The sequence below is a fragment of the Bactrocera neohumeralis genome, unplaced genomic scaffold, assembly GCF_024586455.1.
Source record: "Bactrocera neohumeralis isolate Rockhampton unplaced genomic scaffold, APGP_CSIRO_Bneo_wtdbg2-racon-allhic-juicebox.fasta_v2 cluster10, whole genome shotgun sequence".
NCBI classification, from domain to species: Eukaryota; Metazoa; Arthropoda; class Insecta; order Diptera; family Tephritidae; genus Bactrocera; species Bactrocera neohumeralis.
Genome location: NW_026089623.1, coordinates 21,400,999 through 21,416,043, shown reverse-complemented (window position 1 = coordinate 21,416,043; position 15,045 = coordinate 21,400,999). Strand labels below are relative to the sequence as shown.

Here is a 15,045-nt window from a genome sequence, read left to right as displayed (position 1 = left end):
TCTCGAAAACTCGTACCCTCGACTCATCAGATGTTGTCTTCGTCCATGCCTCTGCACCATATAGAGTTTTGTTTTTCGTCGAGGGAGGACTTTACTTCGCAATTGCCTACTTAGTCCGAAATAGCACTTGTTGGCAAGAGATATCCTGTGTTGGATTTCGAGGCTGACATTGTTGTTGGTGTTGATGCTGGTTCCAAGATAGACGAAATTATCGACAACTTCGAAGTTATGACTGTCAAGAGTAACGTGGGTGCCTAGTCGCGAGTGCGGTGACTGTTTGTTTGATGACAGCAGATATATCGTCTTGCCCGGGTTCACCACCACATCCATTTGGTTCGCTGCCTTATTCATTTTGGAGAAAGCAGAACTAAGGGCGGAGTTATTAAGACCAGTGATATCAATATCATCAGTATACGCCAGCACCTGTACACTCTTATAGAAGATTGTTCCTTCTCGGTTTAATTCTGCAGCTCGAATTATTTTCTCCAGAAGAAGGTTGAAAAAGTCACCCGAAAGAGAGTCCCCTTGTCATAAAACTCGTTTGGTATTAAACGACTCAGAGAGGTCCTTCCCGATCCTGGCGGAGCTTTTGGTGTTGCTCAACGTCAGCTTATACAGTTGCATTAGCCCTTTCGGCCCGCTGGTCAAGTTCTCCATACTCACGGCCTCTCTCTTTTTCTGTCTACAAATGCGTCTCGCTTCCTTCTTCAACTCTCGGTATCCGCAAGTGTTGTGGTCGATCGTAACATTGGGAGGTAGGCAGAATGTTTTCTCTCCGCTCCCAGTCGTACCAGCTGTTTTTTAAATTTACAGAAAAACGGTGGTTTTATTTGCAACTGTACGTAATGAGCTTGAAATGCCGTCCCACACTTCGCTTATACCGAGTTGTTGATGAGTTCTTTCAGAAACAAGAGTGCAAGCCGAGTAGAAAATCGTTCGAAAATCGGCGTCGACCATTCCTTGTGTTTGTTGACGTGCGTTTTTTGCTGCACAGAGGCGGGTGCGAAGCTTGGCTGCAACAAGATAGTGGTCTGAGTCCATGTTAGGAGTTCAGAGCGTACGCACGTCTAAAACACCGTTGACGTGTCTTCCGTCTATCACAACATGACCGATCTGGTTGGTGGCTTTTCGATCCGGAGACAGCCAGGTAGTTGATGTATTTTCTTACGCTCTAATCTAGTACTACAGATAACCATATTTCAGGCCACGGCGAAGACAATCAGCCTCAACCCATTTGTGAATGTCAGCGATATGTTGAAGAACTTCGCTTTGATGCGGATTGTGGTTACACGTTCATTCACCTGAGTGAATGATAGCATTTGGCGACGGAGTACTATCTTGACTCTCCCACCGCGAATCCTACACCAAACTTGCGCTCATTTGAATGGCCACTGCAGCAAATGCCACAAGGATCTACTCGCCTCAGGCCTTGTCTCCTGCATCGTATTTCTTGGACGGCGGTGATATCAGCCTTTATCGTTATCGTTATTTCGCTTGCCATGGTCGTCATCAAAAGGGTGTTATTTTTCATTGGGGCGATTTTTACGTGGCGGGTGCCAAACCCAGCGCACAATCCTGTGTATGGGGGATGTTTCGCCTCTTACTTTAGCTCGCCTTCAAACGGATGTTCTTTGGCTACCCAGAGGATGCTTGTTCAAAGTCGTGAGCTTGTTGAGCCATATGAACAAAAATCGTTTCTGGCCATTCCCAAGTGAATGGCGATCAGAGAACTTCTACACATGACTCCATCCACCTCTATTTGTATACATTACCGAACAAATAATGCAAAAGCCTACAAAGATACATATGCGTACACATGTGTCCTTCACGACGCAGTCAGATAACCGAACTTTATTAAACTCCAAATGCGACTGACTGTTTACATACATTTAAAACGAGCTTATTCAAAGTAATCAGAATGAATGAATATAACAAAAATGAATACAATGCAAAATGAACATGTAAAGTTGAACAAATAAGGATGAATATAATGTGGTAAATTGTAGAGATGTCAATTGTAACAAATATGGTGATGACAGCTCGGCCTCTCCTTACAGTAACTCGTTCCTAATTAGTCGTCATTATTAGCATCTTCAGGATCACCATCTTCGTCTATTAGTGGAAACAAGGTACACCATGATTTAATATTTTCGGATGTTACTATTTGACTGTAGTGACGTTGCGTTCGCTGTATGCCTTTGATATCTTTGACTACGTAACGATCGAACCTCAATACTGTTTAACCACGTAGGGACCTTTGTATTTCGGTTGCAACTTTTTTGACTTGCCCGTGTTTGGAGGAGGAGCTTCGACCAGCACCAGCGCTCCTTTTTCGTACTGTACTGGTTTGGTGTGAAGTGCAACAAATTTTGCCTCATAATAGTTACCAAATGCTACGGACGTAAATGCGGTGCCTCTATCTGTTACAATTCGTTACGGTAAGCCGGAGAAAAGAGTCAAATCATTCAGTGCATCTACGACCAGTTTGGTTTTCGGAGATCTAGTTGGGAAAACTAACGAATAACTGGTGAGTGCGTCCACGATGACCAGAACCTACTCATGACCACGTCGACTTTTCACAAAAGGCCCAAGATGATCCAAGTGTAAAGTGGGAAACAGTAATTTTGGAACCTACATGCCATAGAGCTCGCATTCCTTGCGAATCGGTTCGCGACTTAAAACAGTACTCAATACACGACTCGATAAAGCCCTTTGAAAAGCTCCTCATGCGCGGAAACGAAAAATGTGACATGATCCTTTTTTAAAGTAGCGTTGACACTGGGATGACCCATATTGTCATGGTAGAGTTTAAGTATCCACCATTGCATGCCTTTTGGAACAACTAACAAATTACTCCCATTTTTAATTAAGTGGAACAATTCTTCAAACAGAAACTTTACCTTATATCAATGCGTTGATTGCCAATGTCTTTACCCTCGATCACGCTTATAATTTCATTCAGCTTAAACACATGTCGAATCTTAAACGAAAACTGCGTCCTTCTTCGTATGCCGGGTGAGAGGTTAAGCGATCAATGCATATCCGCGAACAGCCTTCCGGAAAAACCCTGTCAACTCTAAAAGTCTTCTAACTTCTACCTGATTTCGCGGTGTTGGAAAATGTTCAATCGCCTATGTCTTTATAACATCCGGTTTAATACCATTTTCATCTACCTGATGCCCCAGAAAAGTAACCTCACTTCTCATGAATGAACACTTTGATAACCTTAGCGTTAATCCTTCTTTCTGGACGATTTTTAAAAACTCTTCTAAGTAAAATAAATTTTCTTCCTCCGTATCAGTAGCTATAATCACCTCATTCACATAGCTTACAACGACTTTATTCAAGGGTGCAACCATCTGAGTCATAATTTTTTGGAATGTACACGGAGCATTCGGCAAACCATAATAGCCATTTTGCGTTACAAATGTGGTAAAAGGTTTTGCGTCTTCCTCTAATTCAATCTGGTAGTAGCCACATATTAAATCCAACGTGGTCAAAAATTTTTTACCACGTTCATTTACAATTTCCTCAACAACACGCTGTTAAGAATTGAAATATTATATGGTTTGTTATATATTGGTTTCGGTGACGTTAATTTTATATTAATTCTGAATCGCCTTGATATACCCAGTTTAGGTAACTTTTTTCGAAACAATTTGCGTGTTCATTCACCATTTCAACTAACTTTTGCTCCATCTCTATCCTAAACTCAGCACCGATATCTAAGACATCCCTTTTAATTTGCATGATTGTGCACATGCCTTCTTCAATGACTGCCTTTGGATAGGACGTCTATTCGTGGCAGGTAATCTGACTACCTAACCAATTAATATTTTCTTGCACTCAGCGATACGCCAACCATACTTTGTTGCTATTGACTTCCTAACCAGTGATCTGCTACTGCCTGAGTCAATTAGTGCCTATTGATATTGATATCATCGGCCTCAACGCCCGCGCCGTTAGTTCTGCTTTTTCCAGGCTGGAAAAGGAAGCACAGAAAATGGGTCTGGCAGTGAACGAGGGCAAGACGAAATATCTCCTGTCATCAAACAAACAGTCGTCGCACTCGCGACTTGGCACTTACGTCACTGTTGACAGTCATAACTTTGAAGTCGTAGATAATTTCGTCTATCTTAGAACCAGCGTAAACACCACCAACAATGTCAGCCTAGAAATCCAACGCAGGATAACTCTTGCCAACAGGTGCTACTTCGGACTGAGTAGGCAATTGAAAAGTAAAGTCCTCTCTCGACGAACAAAAGCCAAACTCTATAAGTCGCTAATAATTCCCGTCCTGCTATATGGTGCAGAGGCTTGGACGATTACAGCAACCGATCAGTCGACGTTACGAGTTTTCGAGGGAAAGGTTCTGCGAAAGATTTATGGTCCTTTGCGCGTTGGCGACGGCGAATATCGCATTCGATGGAACGATGAGCTGTACAAGATATACGACGACATTGACATAGTTCAGCGAATTAAAAGACAGCGGCTACGCTGTCATGTCAAGGTCATGTTGTCCGGATGGACAAAAACACTCCAGCTCTGAAAGTATTCGACGCAGTACCCGCCGGGGGAAGTAGAGGAAGAGGAAGACCTCCACTCCGTTGGAAGGACCTAGTGGAGAACGACCTGGCTTCGCTTGGAATATCCAATTGGCGCCACGTAGCGAAAAGAAGAAACGACTGGCGCGCTGTTGTTAACTCGGCTATAATCGCGTAAGCGGTGTCTGCGCCAATTAAGAAGAATTGAAAATAAATTTTTCTACTCATCAATTTGCAAAAAGTTTCTTGAAATATATTTTAAATTTTTATTGGCGATCTTGAACAGCGGCAACAAATTCCTCCGTTCACATATGTATGTATATTTTTGGTCAACTGTCAAAGTTCAGTAGGTGAGCGGTTCGCACATTTCCAGTGACAGGAGAGTTGGGGATCTCTTTATTTCTGACAGCGAATATGACGAAAGTGTCTTCCCCCCATCGATATACTGCCGTCATTTGCTCATCTCTCTCTATAAATTATATCGACGTGTGTGTGTTGTCAATGGGGTTGAACTCAGGCAGAATAGCTACTATTGCGCTTGGTATGTAACCTCTGCCTCTTGTTGGGTGTGCTCTCTCTCCCGCTCTCGTGCATGTTTCATTGAACCAAGACGCTGATCGTTCTTTATGTTCTGCATGCGTTTTTGTTTGTGACGTTGTTCGCAAGTGCGCATTTGACGTATTAATTTCCGGTCTCACAATTACTGATAACGGTTTTTGCATGATGAAGGGTTGATTCGGATGCCATGACGTAAGTGGTTGCTGCGTACTTGGCTGCGTTGTCGCGCGTGACCGCTCATTCACATGCAGACATGACGAAGGTTGCATGAATGCATGCAAATATGCATATACATACAGCTGCGAAGATAAATTGCGTTCTACTTGCGACACAAATGATGCTGACATTTCCAACGACGTTTGCATCGGCACTTGCTTAACGGGGGTCACTGTTTCTCGAATGTCCGGAACTGTTGAACGAAGAGTATGGAGTTGTGCAGTTAGCACTTCTACTGCGCCACATAACGCGCTAACTTGCACCTCCAACTGCGTCCTTATCCGATCGTTGTTCAACCATGGCTCACCATTCTCATGCTGATCATCACCACTTCCCTGCGCCACATGATGCACTTGACTCCATAACCTGCTTTACCAAATATGAATCTTATTAATTCAGCTTTTGTACCACTAATCTTTAATTTCAGCTTTTGCAACGCTTCTTTCAATTGCAATACTGTTGAATTACTTAAATCCATCCCACTTCTGAAGTTTGTTCTTCACGACAGAGCCAGATGACCGTACTTTATTAAGGAGGTATTCTTGTCTAATATTTTGAAAAAATCGAGTTTTTTTTGCATATCTTGAAAGTTTAGACTTTCAAAAATATGACATTGGAAGGATTTTTCAAAATTCGACTTATTTTCGGAGATACAGCTGATTTTTTGTCGTGGCGTCCGTGTTCACTAGAATTGTCTCCTAAACTTTAAACGCGTTTTTCTCAAAACTGACTTTTTCGGAACGATACCCAATTTCTCAGGTTCTACTGGACCGATTTACTTGAAAGTTTTATAAAGTCTTCTTTATAGGCTTGTCTATGGTTGGAACTAGCGCCATTCCCAAATTTTTATTTTTTATTATTTTTGGAAAATTCGAAATAGTCAGAAAAAGTGATCCCAAAAATCGCTATTTTTCTGGCAGTCGCCATTTTGTGAAAATTTTTTTTCCACTTTTCTATAGTTCCGGCCATTGCGACATTATTCTAGATTAATAATCTTTTTTTTGGTTTCAGATAACTAGGAGGGTTGAAATCATGGGTATGGTCACGTGGAAATTTTTACAGACCTCCCACTTCGTCAGCTCATAATTTTTGAAATTTTTTACTTCTTTTAGTTTTTAATTTTTTTCTGTACTCTTCTAAAATTAACAAATAACTAATAAAAAATGGATACTAAAAATATTAATTGCCTTTTTTTACGACACTTTAAAAATTACCTGAAATTCATGCTTCTAGACCAGAATACCCCCTTAAACTCCAAATGTGACTGACTGATTACATTTAAAACGAGCATATTGAATGTAATCTCAGAATGAATGAATATATCAAAAATTGATAGAATGCAAAATGAACATGTAAAGTAAAACAAATGAGAAAGAATATAATGTAGTAAATTGTAGAGATGCCAATTGTAACAAATATGGTGATGACACATGTAAATATAACACCAACAAAACACATTATATTTCATCTAAGGAGTACTACTTTGAAAGGGGTAAAATAGAAATTGATGAATAAATAAATATTTTTTAACATAAATTAAAATTAACACCATTTTTTTAGGGACCTCATATTTCAAAAATATAATAAAAAATATAAGTGAGAAACAGGTTTCGGAGCAGCTAAATATTATATACAAGATATGTATGTATATTGTCAAATGAGTAAATTTCCCATGCAAGCATTTGATTCCAATCCATCAGTTTGTATGGCAGCTACTACATATGTACATATATTTAGTTAACCGATCTGAACAATTTCTTCGGAGATTACATTATTATCTTAGAAAATAACCTGTGGCAACTTTTGTGAAGATACATTGTCAAATGTGAAAGTTTTCCATACAAGAACTTGATTCCGATCGTTCAGATTTACCGCAGGAAAATTTCTTGACCATTTCTTAAGCGTTTTTTTATATGAAGTTTTTACATTCCTTGAAAGCTGGATACTAAGCTTTAATATTAATGATATATGTACATATATAAAAAATTTAAAGAAGCGGATAAGCAAATTGGGCAAATTACATTTCAAACGTTACGACTACGAGCATGTATTTTAGACGGAAAAAGCGGACTACATAAATGGCGTGTTTCCAACATATTTATATATGTATGTACTTTCACACATAGAATGATACATTTGGCATAAAGACAGTCGGCATATAAAAGCTATGGTACAAAGTCTGTTACAGCAAGGTGAATTTCTGAAGCCTTTTAGTTTTTTAGGAGTGGTTAAATTGGATGCCCAATTAGATAGATAAAGCACTTACACTCAGATTAAGTACCATTTATAAGTAAAAATGCGAATTATTTCGGATAGTTTAAAGTTTAATTTGCTTTTATACAAAGCTATTAAGGTTACAATTGAAATTACGTTTAAAAATATGCGGGTTTGAAGGTAACGAAACGATTTGCCGATTCTCCTTCGGTTCTTCAAATTATTGCAGCGTGCGGGATCGGTATCGAAGAAAGTATAATTAGCGTAGAGTCCTAACGCGGCGCAGTGCACAAGCGAATGTCTTGTAGACGAATTGCTATATGGAAGTGTGTGTCGAATTGCTTGGTACCAATCCTTTTTTTCCCATCCTTTTTGTTGAGTGGGTTGATTGATGTAGAAGTGTGGTGAGTTGTGTTGAGTGGTATTGTATTATTAGTGTGGTGGCCGCCTGCTGGGTGATGTTCACAATTGTGGTGTGATATAGAGTCATCAGCTGTGGTGAATTAAGCTGTCTTATTAGTGTGCGCCAGTTTTTTCGGGTAAAGTGGGTGGATGCTTAACTCATTTAAACATCCTGGGCCCCCTATGCGAATATTTTGCCTAGTTTTATATATATAATCTGAGACATGTAATTCGGCTTACTGTTGGTGAAGTAGCCGAGTCCGCATAATATTAGCTGTAAGAACCGATTTTGGTTTTAATAGAAAATTGTATTTTATGTAAGTTGAGATAGTAATTTTTTTTTTTTTTTTTGCGTGTTTTGACGACTTATTATAGTAAATTTGTAAAATTGTTTGATTTTATTTATTTTACTAGCGGTTACTTACAATTTATTATTTTATCGTTTTGGTATACCGGTTGCTTAGTATTTGCCTTTTCTGTATTATCGGCAATTGTTTGCATTTAATTTATTATTGGCTTATGAAGGATAGTAACCCCACGCCTGGCTCAGATATGGCCAGAATGGGTACTCCATAGCCCTGGAGTTAGGGCTGTGCCAATAGAGGGACCTTGCGAGAGAGTGGCCGGTAATTGCGAACGGCTTCACTAGAATTATAATTTTTAAGTGGGATGTTCATGCTTTACAACAGATTCTCACCAACTACCCTTATGAGGAGCGCTTATGTAGGGACGATAAGAGCGATCTCTGCTTTTGTTAGTTTTTTTTTTTTTTTATTTATCTATTTTAGAATTTAGGGAACTACTTATTAAGCAATATTTTATGAGAATGTCGATTCTCTATCCCTTTGGGACAATTTTTGTTATATATTGTGTTTGAGTACGTATGCATTAATTTGGCAAGTAGTAGCCCGCCACCGCTCTAGGATTTGTTCAGATTTTTTTTTTTTTTCATTACTGGCGAAAGCCATCCTGCGGGGCCGAAAAGTTGTATGTTCTTTTAATATAGGGACTGTCAGAAGAAACTTTAACTTTGTTTTTAATACCAATTTGTGGAGTATTAGAAAATTGTGGCTCTAGTGGTGGTCGTACGACGTACCGGCCATTTTTTTATCGAGTAGTTGGGGATTTAGAGAAGTGCTCACAATACTGATCTTTTATAGTTTTGTTAGTTATTGGAAGTTTTCTTAACGTTTGCATTTCACTTAATTGTGAATTAAGGTATTTGTTTTTATTATACTCAACTTGAGTTGGTATGGTGGTGACCAGTTCTGTAACTAGTCCATTTTGAGTTTCGCTGTGCAGCGTTTGAGATTTTTGTGCCTTTGAACAGCATGGTGTCTCTTGGCAATTTTTAGTATTTTGGCTTTCGGGATTTGCTTTTGTAATTAAACCCGTGGTTCTTTTTGTATATGCGCTCCTTTGAGGTGCGATGGGATATGTGCTGTAATGAAGCATTGTATGATGTCTTTTATGACAATATAAGCAGTTAAATTTGCTTTTGCAATTTTTAAGATTATGTGTATGAGACAAGCAGTTTGTACAGAGTCTTCTTGATCTGACAAAGTTGTTCCTTTCGTTAATGTTTAATTTTTTAAACTTCTAGCAAGATTTAAGCTTATGCCCTCTTGTGCATAGTTCGCATGATGTATGTTTTCTCTGTTCGGATGTGAACGATTGTATTTTGTTAAAAATTCTATTTGATCTGTTTTTGCTTCTAGCTTGGGGCCTATTGAAGCTTTTATTTTGGTCGTGCTTAATTTGCTTAGTTTTGATTATTTTTTCTTCTAACCTTTCCGCAATTTCATATTGGGTGGTGAGAAAATCTTTCATTTGTTGCCACGTTGGGCACTTTTTTCGTGATAAGAGCGATTGCTCCCACAAAAGTAACGAACTTTCCGGTAATGCTGCGGTGCATATGTTTACCAGAATAGGGTCCCAGCTGTCTGTAGGGATGTTCAGTGTCGATAGAACCGACAAACAATTAGAAACAGTGGATTCTAGTTTGATGAATTCTACACTTGTTTCTTTCTTAATTTTTGGCAAGTTCATTAGTGTCGTTACTTGTTTATCGACCAGTATTCTTTCATTTTCGTATCTTGCTTTTAGAGGTTCCCAAGCTAAATTGAAATTATCGTCATTAAGAGCGAACTGTTTTACTATTATGCCTGCTTGACTTTTGGTTTTGTATCTGAGATGATACAATTTTTGCGCTTGTGATAATTGAGGATGGCTTATGTACACGGCCGTGAACATGTCCCGGAAGGACGGCCATTCTTCATAACCTCCGTGAAATGTTTCTGTGTCACATGCGGGCAACTCGAGGTGGATGCCTGAACTTGCCTTTTGACTGTCTATTTGTGGCAGCTCTACTCTACTGTGGGGAGTAGGTGCAATTGCTTTAATGAGCTTTAGTTGATCGGAGATCATAGCTCTTGTTTCTTCGTACTGGTCCAAGCAGTTTTCGTATATTGCGGTAGCAGATAATTTAAAATTTTGTGGTAGATCTGAATCGTCAGAATCTACAATGGCGTCATGAGCCGTTTGGAGGCGAGTCCAAAAATTTTTAAGATTTTGGCCTTTTACTTCTAATAACGATTCAGAGTTTTCGTGAATCGCTGAGGAGGCAAATCTAGTGCAGTATCTTATTAAACTATCACTTTGTGAAATGAATTTAACAACCCGTTTTGAGCGTGTAGCTCCTGCAGGTGTATTTTGATTTTTATTATTGTTCATTATTTTGGTCATATGTAGAAATATTTTTTTAAAATGAAATAAAGGTTTCTCAGTGTGACTGAATACTTTTTTAAGTATATAAACGTTTTTTTTTTTCGTAACAGACGGATTATTTTACTTATTTACTTTCTATTTACATTTATTTTTATCTTTTATTTTAATTTTATTTTTATTTTATATGATTTGTTTTAAAGAGGATGGAGTCATGTGTAGAAGTTCACGCAAGTGAGGAAAGTTCTCTGATCGCCATTCACTTGGGAGTGGCCAGAAACGATTCTTTTACACATGGCTCAAGCAGCTCACAACTTCCGGTCTTTGACCAAGTATCCTCTGGGTAGCCTAAGAACATCCGTTCGAAGGCGAGCTAATGTGAGAAGGCGAAACATCCCCTGCTTAGGGTTGTGCGCTGGGTTTGGGACCCGCCACGTAAAAAACACCCCCAATGAGAAGAAAGCGACAGCCTCGGAAGAGAAACCCCCCTTTTGATGACGACCATGGCAAACGAAATAAGGACTACGAGATAAGGGCATGCACCTGGAATGTCCGGACCCTTAATTGGGAAGGTGCCGCTGCCCAGCTGGTTGATGTCCTCGCGAAAATAAAGGCTGACATCACCGCCGTCCAAGAAATGCGATGGACGGGACAAGGACAGAGAAGAGTAGGTCCTTGTGACATTTACTACAGTGGCCATATAAAGGAGCGCAAGTTTGGTGTTGGATTCGTGGTGGGAGAGAGACTCCGTCGCCGAGTACTATCATTCACTCCGGTGAATGAACGTCTAGCCACAATCCGCATCAAAGCGAGATTCTTCAACATATCGCTGATTTGCGCCCACGCCCCGACGGAAGAGAAGGACGATGTGACCAAAGATGCCTTCTATGAGCGCTTGGAGCGCGCTTATGAGAGCTGCCCCCGCCACGATGTCAAAATCGTGCTTGGCGACTTTAACGCCAGGGTGGGCAAAGAAGGTATATTTGGCACTACGGTCGGTAAATTCAGCCTCCACGACGAAACATCCCCAAATGGGTTGAGGCTGATCGACTTCGCCGGGGCCCGAAATATGGTTATCTGTGGTACTAGATTCCAGCACAAGAAGATACATCAAGCTACCTGGCAGTCTCCGGATCGAAAAGCCACCAACCAGATCGATCATGTTGTGATAGACGGAAGACACGTCTCCAGTGTTCTAGACGTGCGTACGCTCCGAGGTCCTAACATCGACTCGGATCACTATCTTGTTGCAGCCAAGATACGCACCCGCCTCTGTGCAGCAAAAAACGCACGTCAACAAACACAAGGAAGGTTCGACGTCGAGAAGCTGCAATCACAACAGACAGCCGAACGATTTTCTACTCGGCTTGCACTCCTGCTCTCTGAGAGCACTCGTCAACAACTCGGTATAAGGGAACTGTGGGACGGCATTTCAAATTCCTTACGTACAGCTGCAACCGAAACCATTGGTTTTCGGAAAGTGCAAAAGAACAGCTGGTACGACGAGGAGTGCCGTGTCGCAGCGGAGAGAAAACAGGCTGCCTACCTCGCAACGTTACGATCGACCACTACACGTGCGGGATGGGATAGATACCGAGAGTTGAAGAGGGAAGCGAGACGCATTTGCAGACAGAAGAAGAAAGAGGCCGAAATGCGTGAGTACGAAGAGCTTGATAAGCTGGCCGACAGGGGTAATGCTCGAAAATTCTACGAAAAAATGCGGCGGCTTACAGAAGGTTTCAAGACCGGAGCATACTCTTGTAGAACCCCCAAAGGTGATCTAGTCACTGATGCCCAGAGCATACTTAAATTATGGAGGGAACACTTCTCCAGCCTGCTGAATGGCAGTGAACGCACAACACCAGGAGAAGAAGAACCCGATTCCCCAATCGATGACGATGGAGCAGACGTTCCATTACCCGACCATGAAGAAGTTCGAATAGCAATTGCCCGCCTCAAAAACAACAAAGCGGCAGGGGCCGACGGACTACCGGCCGAGCTATTCAAACACGGCGGCGAAGAACTAATAGGGTGCATGCATCAGCTTCTTTGTAAAATATGGTCGGACGAAAGCATGCCCAACGATTGGAATTTAAGTGTGCTATGCCCAATCCATAAAAAAGGAGACCCCACAATCTGCGCCAACTACCGTGGGATTAGCCTCCTGAACATCGCATATAAGGTTCTATCGAGCGTATTGTGTGAAAGATTAAAGCCCACCGTCAACAAACTGATTGGACCTTATCAGTGTGGCTTCAGACCTGGAAAATCAACAACCGACCAGATATTCACCATGCGCCAAGGAGAATCATTCATCGGAATTCACCCCGTGAAAGGAGAATCGACACACACCACCTCTTTGTCGATTTCAAAGCTGCTTTCGACAGCACGAAAAGGAGCTGCCTTTATGCCGCGATGTCTGAATTTGGTATCCCCGCAAAACTAATACGGCTGTGTAAGTTGACGCTGAGCAACACGAAAAGCTCCGTCAGGATCGGGAAGGACCTCTCCGAGCCGTTCGATACCAAACGAGGTTTCAGACAAGGCGACTCCCTATCGTGTGACTTCTTCAACCTGCTTTTGGAGAAAATAGTTCGAGCTGCAGAACTAAACAGAGAAGGTACCATCTTCTATAAGAGTGTACAGCTGCTGGCGTATGCCGACGATATTGATATCATCGGCCTCAACACCCACGCCGTTAGTTCTGCTTTCTCCAGGCTGGACAAGGAAGCACAGAAAATGGGTCTGGCAGTGAACGAGGGCAAAACGAAATATCTCCTGTCATCAAACAAACAGTCGTCGCACTCGCGACTTGGCTCTCACGTCACTGTTGACAGTCATAACTTTGAAGTTGTAGATAATTTCGTCTACTTAGGAACCAGTATTAACACCACGAACAATGTCAGCCTGGAAATCCAACGCAGGATTGCTCTTGCCAACAGGTGCTACTTCGGACTGAGTAGGCAATTGAAAAGTAAAGTCCTCTCTCGACGAACAAAAACTAAACTCTATAAGTCCCTCATAATTCCCGTCCTGCTATATGGTGCAGAGGCTTGGGCGATGACAGCAACCGATGAGTCGACGTTACGAGTTTTCGAGAGAAAAATTCTGCGAAAGATTTATGGTCCTTTGCGCATTGGCCACGGCGAATATCGCATTCGATGGAACGATGAGCTGTACGAGATATACGACGACATTGACATAGTTCAGCGAATTAAAAGACAGCGGCTACGCTGGCTAGGTCATGTTGTCCGGATGGATGAAAACACTCCAGCTCTGAAAGTATTCGACGCAGTACCCGCCGGGGGAAGCAGAGGAAGAGGAAGACCTCCACTCCGTTGGAAGGACCAAGTGGAGAAGGACCTGGCTTCGCTTGGAATATCCAATTGGCGCCACGTAGCGAAAAAGAAGAAACGACTGGCGCGCTGTTGTTAACTCGGCTATAATCGCGTAAGCGGTGTCTACGCCAATTAAGAAGAAGAAGAAGAAGAAGATTTGTTTTAAACCGCAATATTATTTTTAAGTATTTTCTATATACGTATATAGGCACACCCTAATAATTGGCTTGTATGTACTTGTTTTTGTGCAATTGAGAGCTCGTCAAAGAGATCAATATGCTTTGTACGTAAGTATGCACGAATTGTTTGTGCTTTTATGTATGAATATGCTTTGTTCGTAAGCGATTGAGAGCTCGTTGGAGAGATCAATTCGCTTTTTGTACACAATCCTGCTTGTTTTTGTTTGCCAAAGAACAAGAGGTATTGCCGAATAATTGCCAATGTGGACTTTGAATATGTACTAACGTTTATGTGTTATTATATATTTTATATATCGGGTGATTTTTTAAGAGCTTGATAACTTTTTTTTAAAAAAAAACGCATAAAATTTGCAAAATCTCATCGGTTCTTTATTTGAAACGTTAGATTGGTTCATGACATTTACTTTTTGAAGATAATTTCATTTAAATGTTGACCGCGGCTGCGTCTTAGGTGGTCCATTCGGAAAGTCCAATTTTGGGCAACTTTTTCGAGCATTTCGGCCGGAATAGCCCGAATTTCTTCGGAAATGTTGTCTTCCAAAGCTGGAATAGTTGCTGGCTTATTTCTGTAGACTTTAGACTTGACGTAGCCCCACAAAAATAGTCTAAAGGCGTTAAATCGCATGATCTTGGTGGCCAACTTACGGGTCCATTTCTTGAGATGAATTGTTCTCCGAAGTTTTCCCTCAAAATGGCCATAGAATCGCGAGCTGTGTGGCATGTAGCGCCATCTTGTTGAAACCACATGTCAACCAAGTTCAGTTCTTCCATTTTTGGCAACAAAAAGTTTGTTAGCATCGAACGATAGCGATCGCCATTCACCGTAACGTTGCGTCCAACAGCATCTTT

The 15,045-nt window shown here is 41.1% G+C and overlaps 1 protein-coding gene across 2 annotated transcripts in view; it reads right to left on the bottom strand.

Annotated features, from left to right (window-relative positions):
- Positions 1-15,045, bottom strand: part of LOC126765230 (protein Wnt-4) — a 351,256-nt gene that overhangs the window by 152,237 nt on the left and 183,974 nt on the right. The window contains exon 6 of one of the 2 annotated variants that reach the window (XM_050482900.1): positions 7,719-8,208. The exons of the other annotated variant lie outside the window; for it this stretch is intronic. Coding sequence (XP_050338857.1) covers positions 8,171-8,208 — 38 coding nt within the window. The 3' untranslated portion in view covers positions 7,719-8,170. Of the gene's footprint in view, positions 1-7,718; positions 8,209-15,045 lie in introns of those variants that run through there. 2 annotated transcript variants of the gene reach the window in all.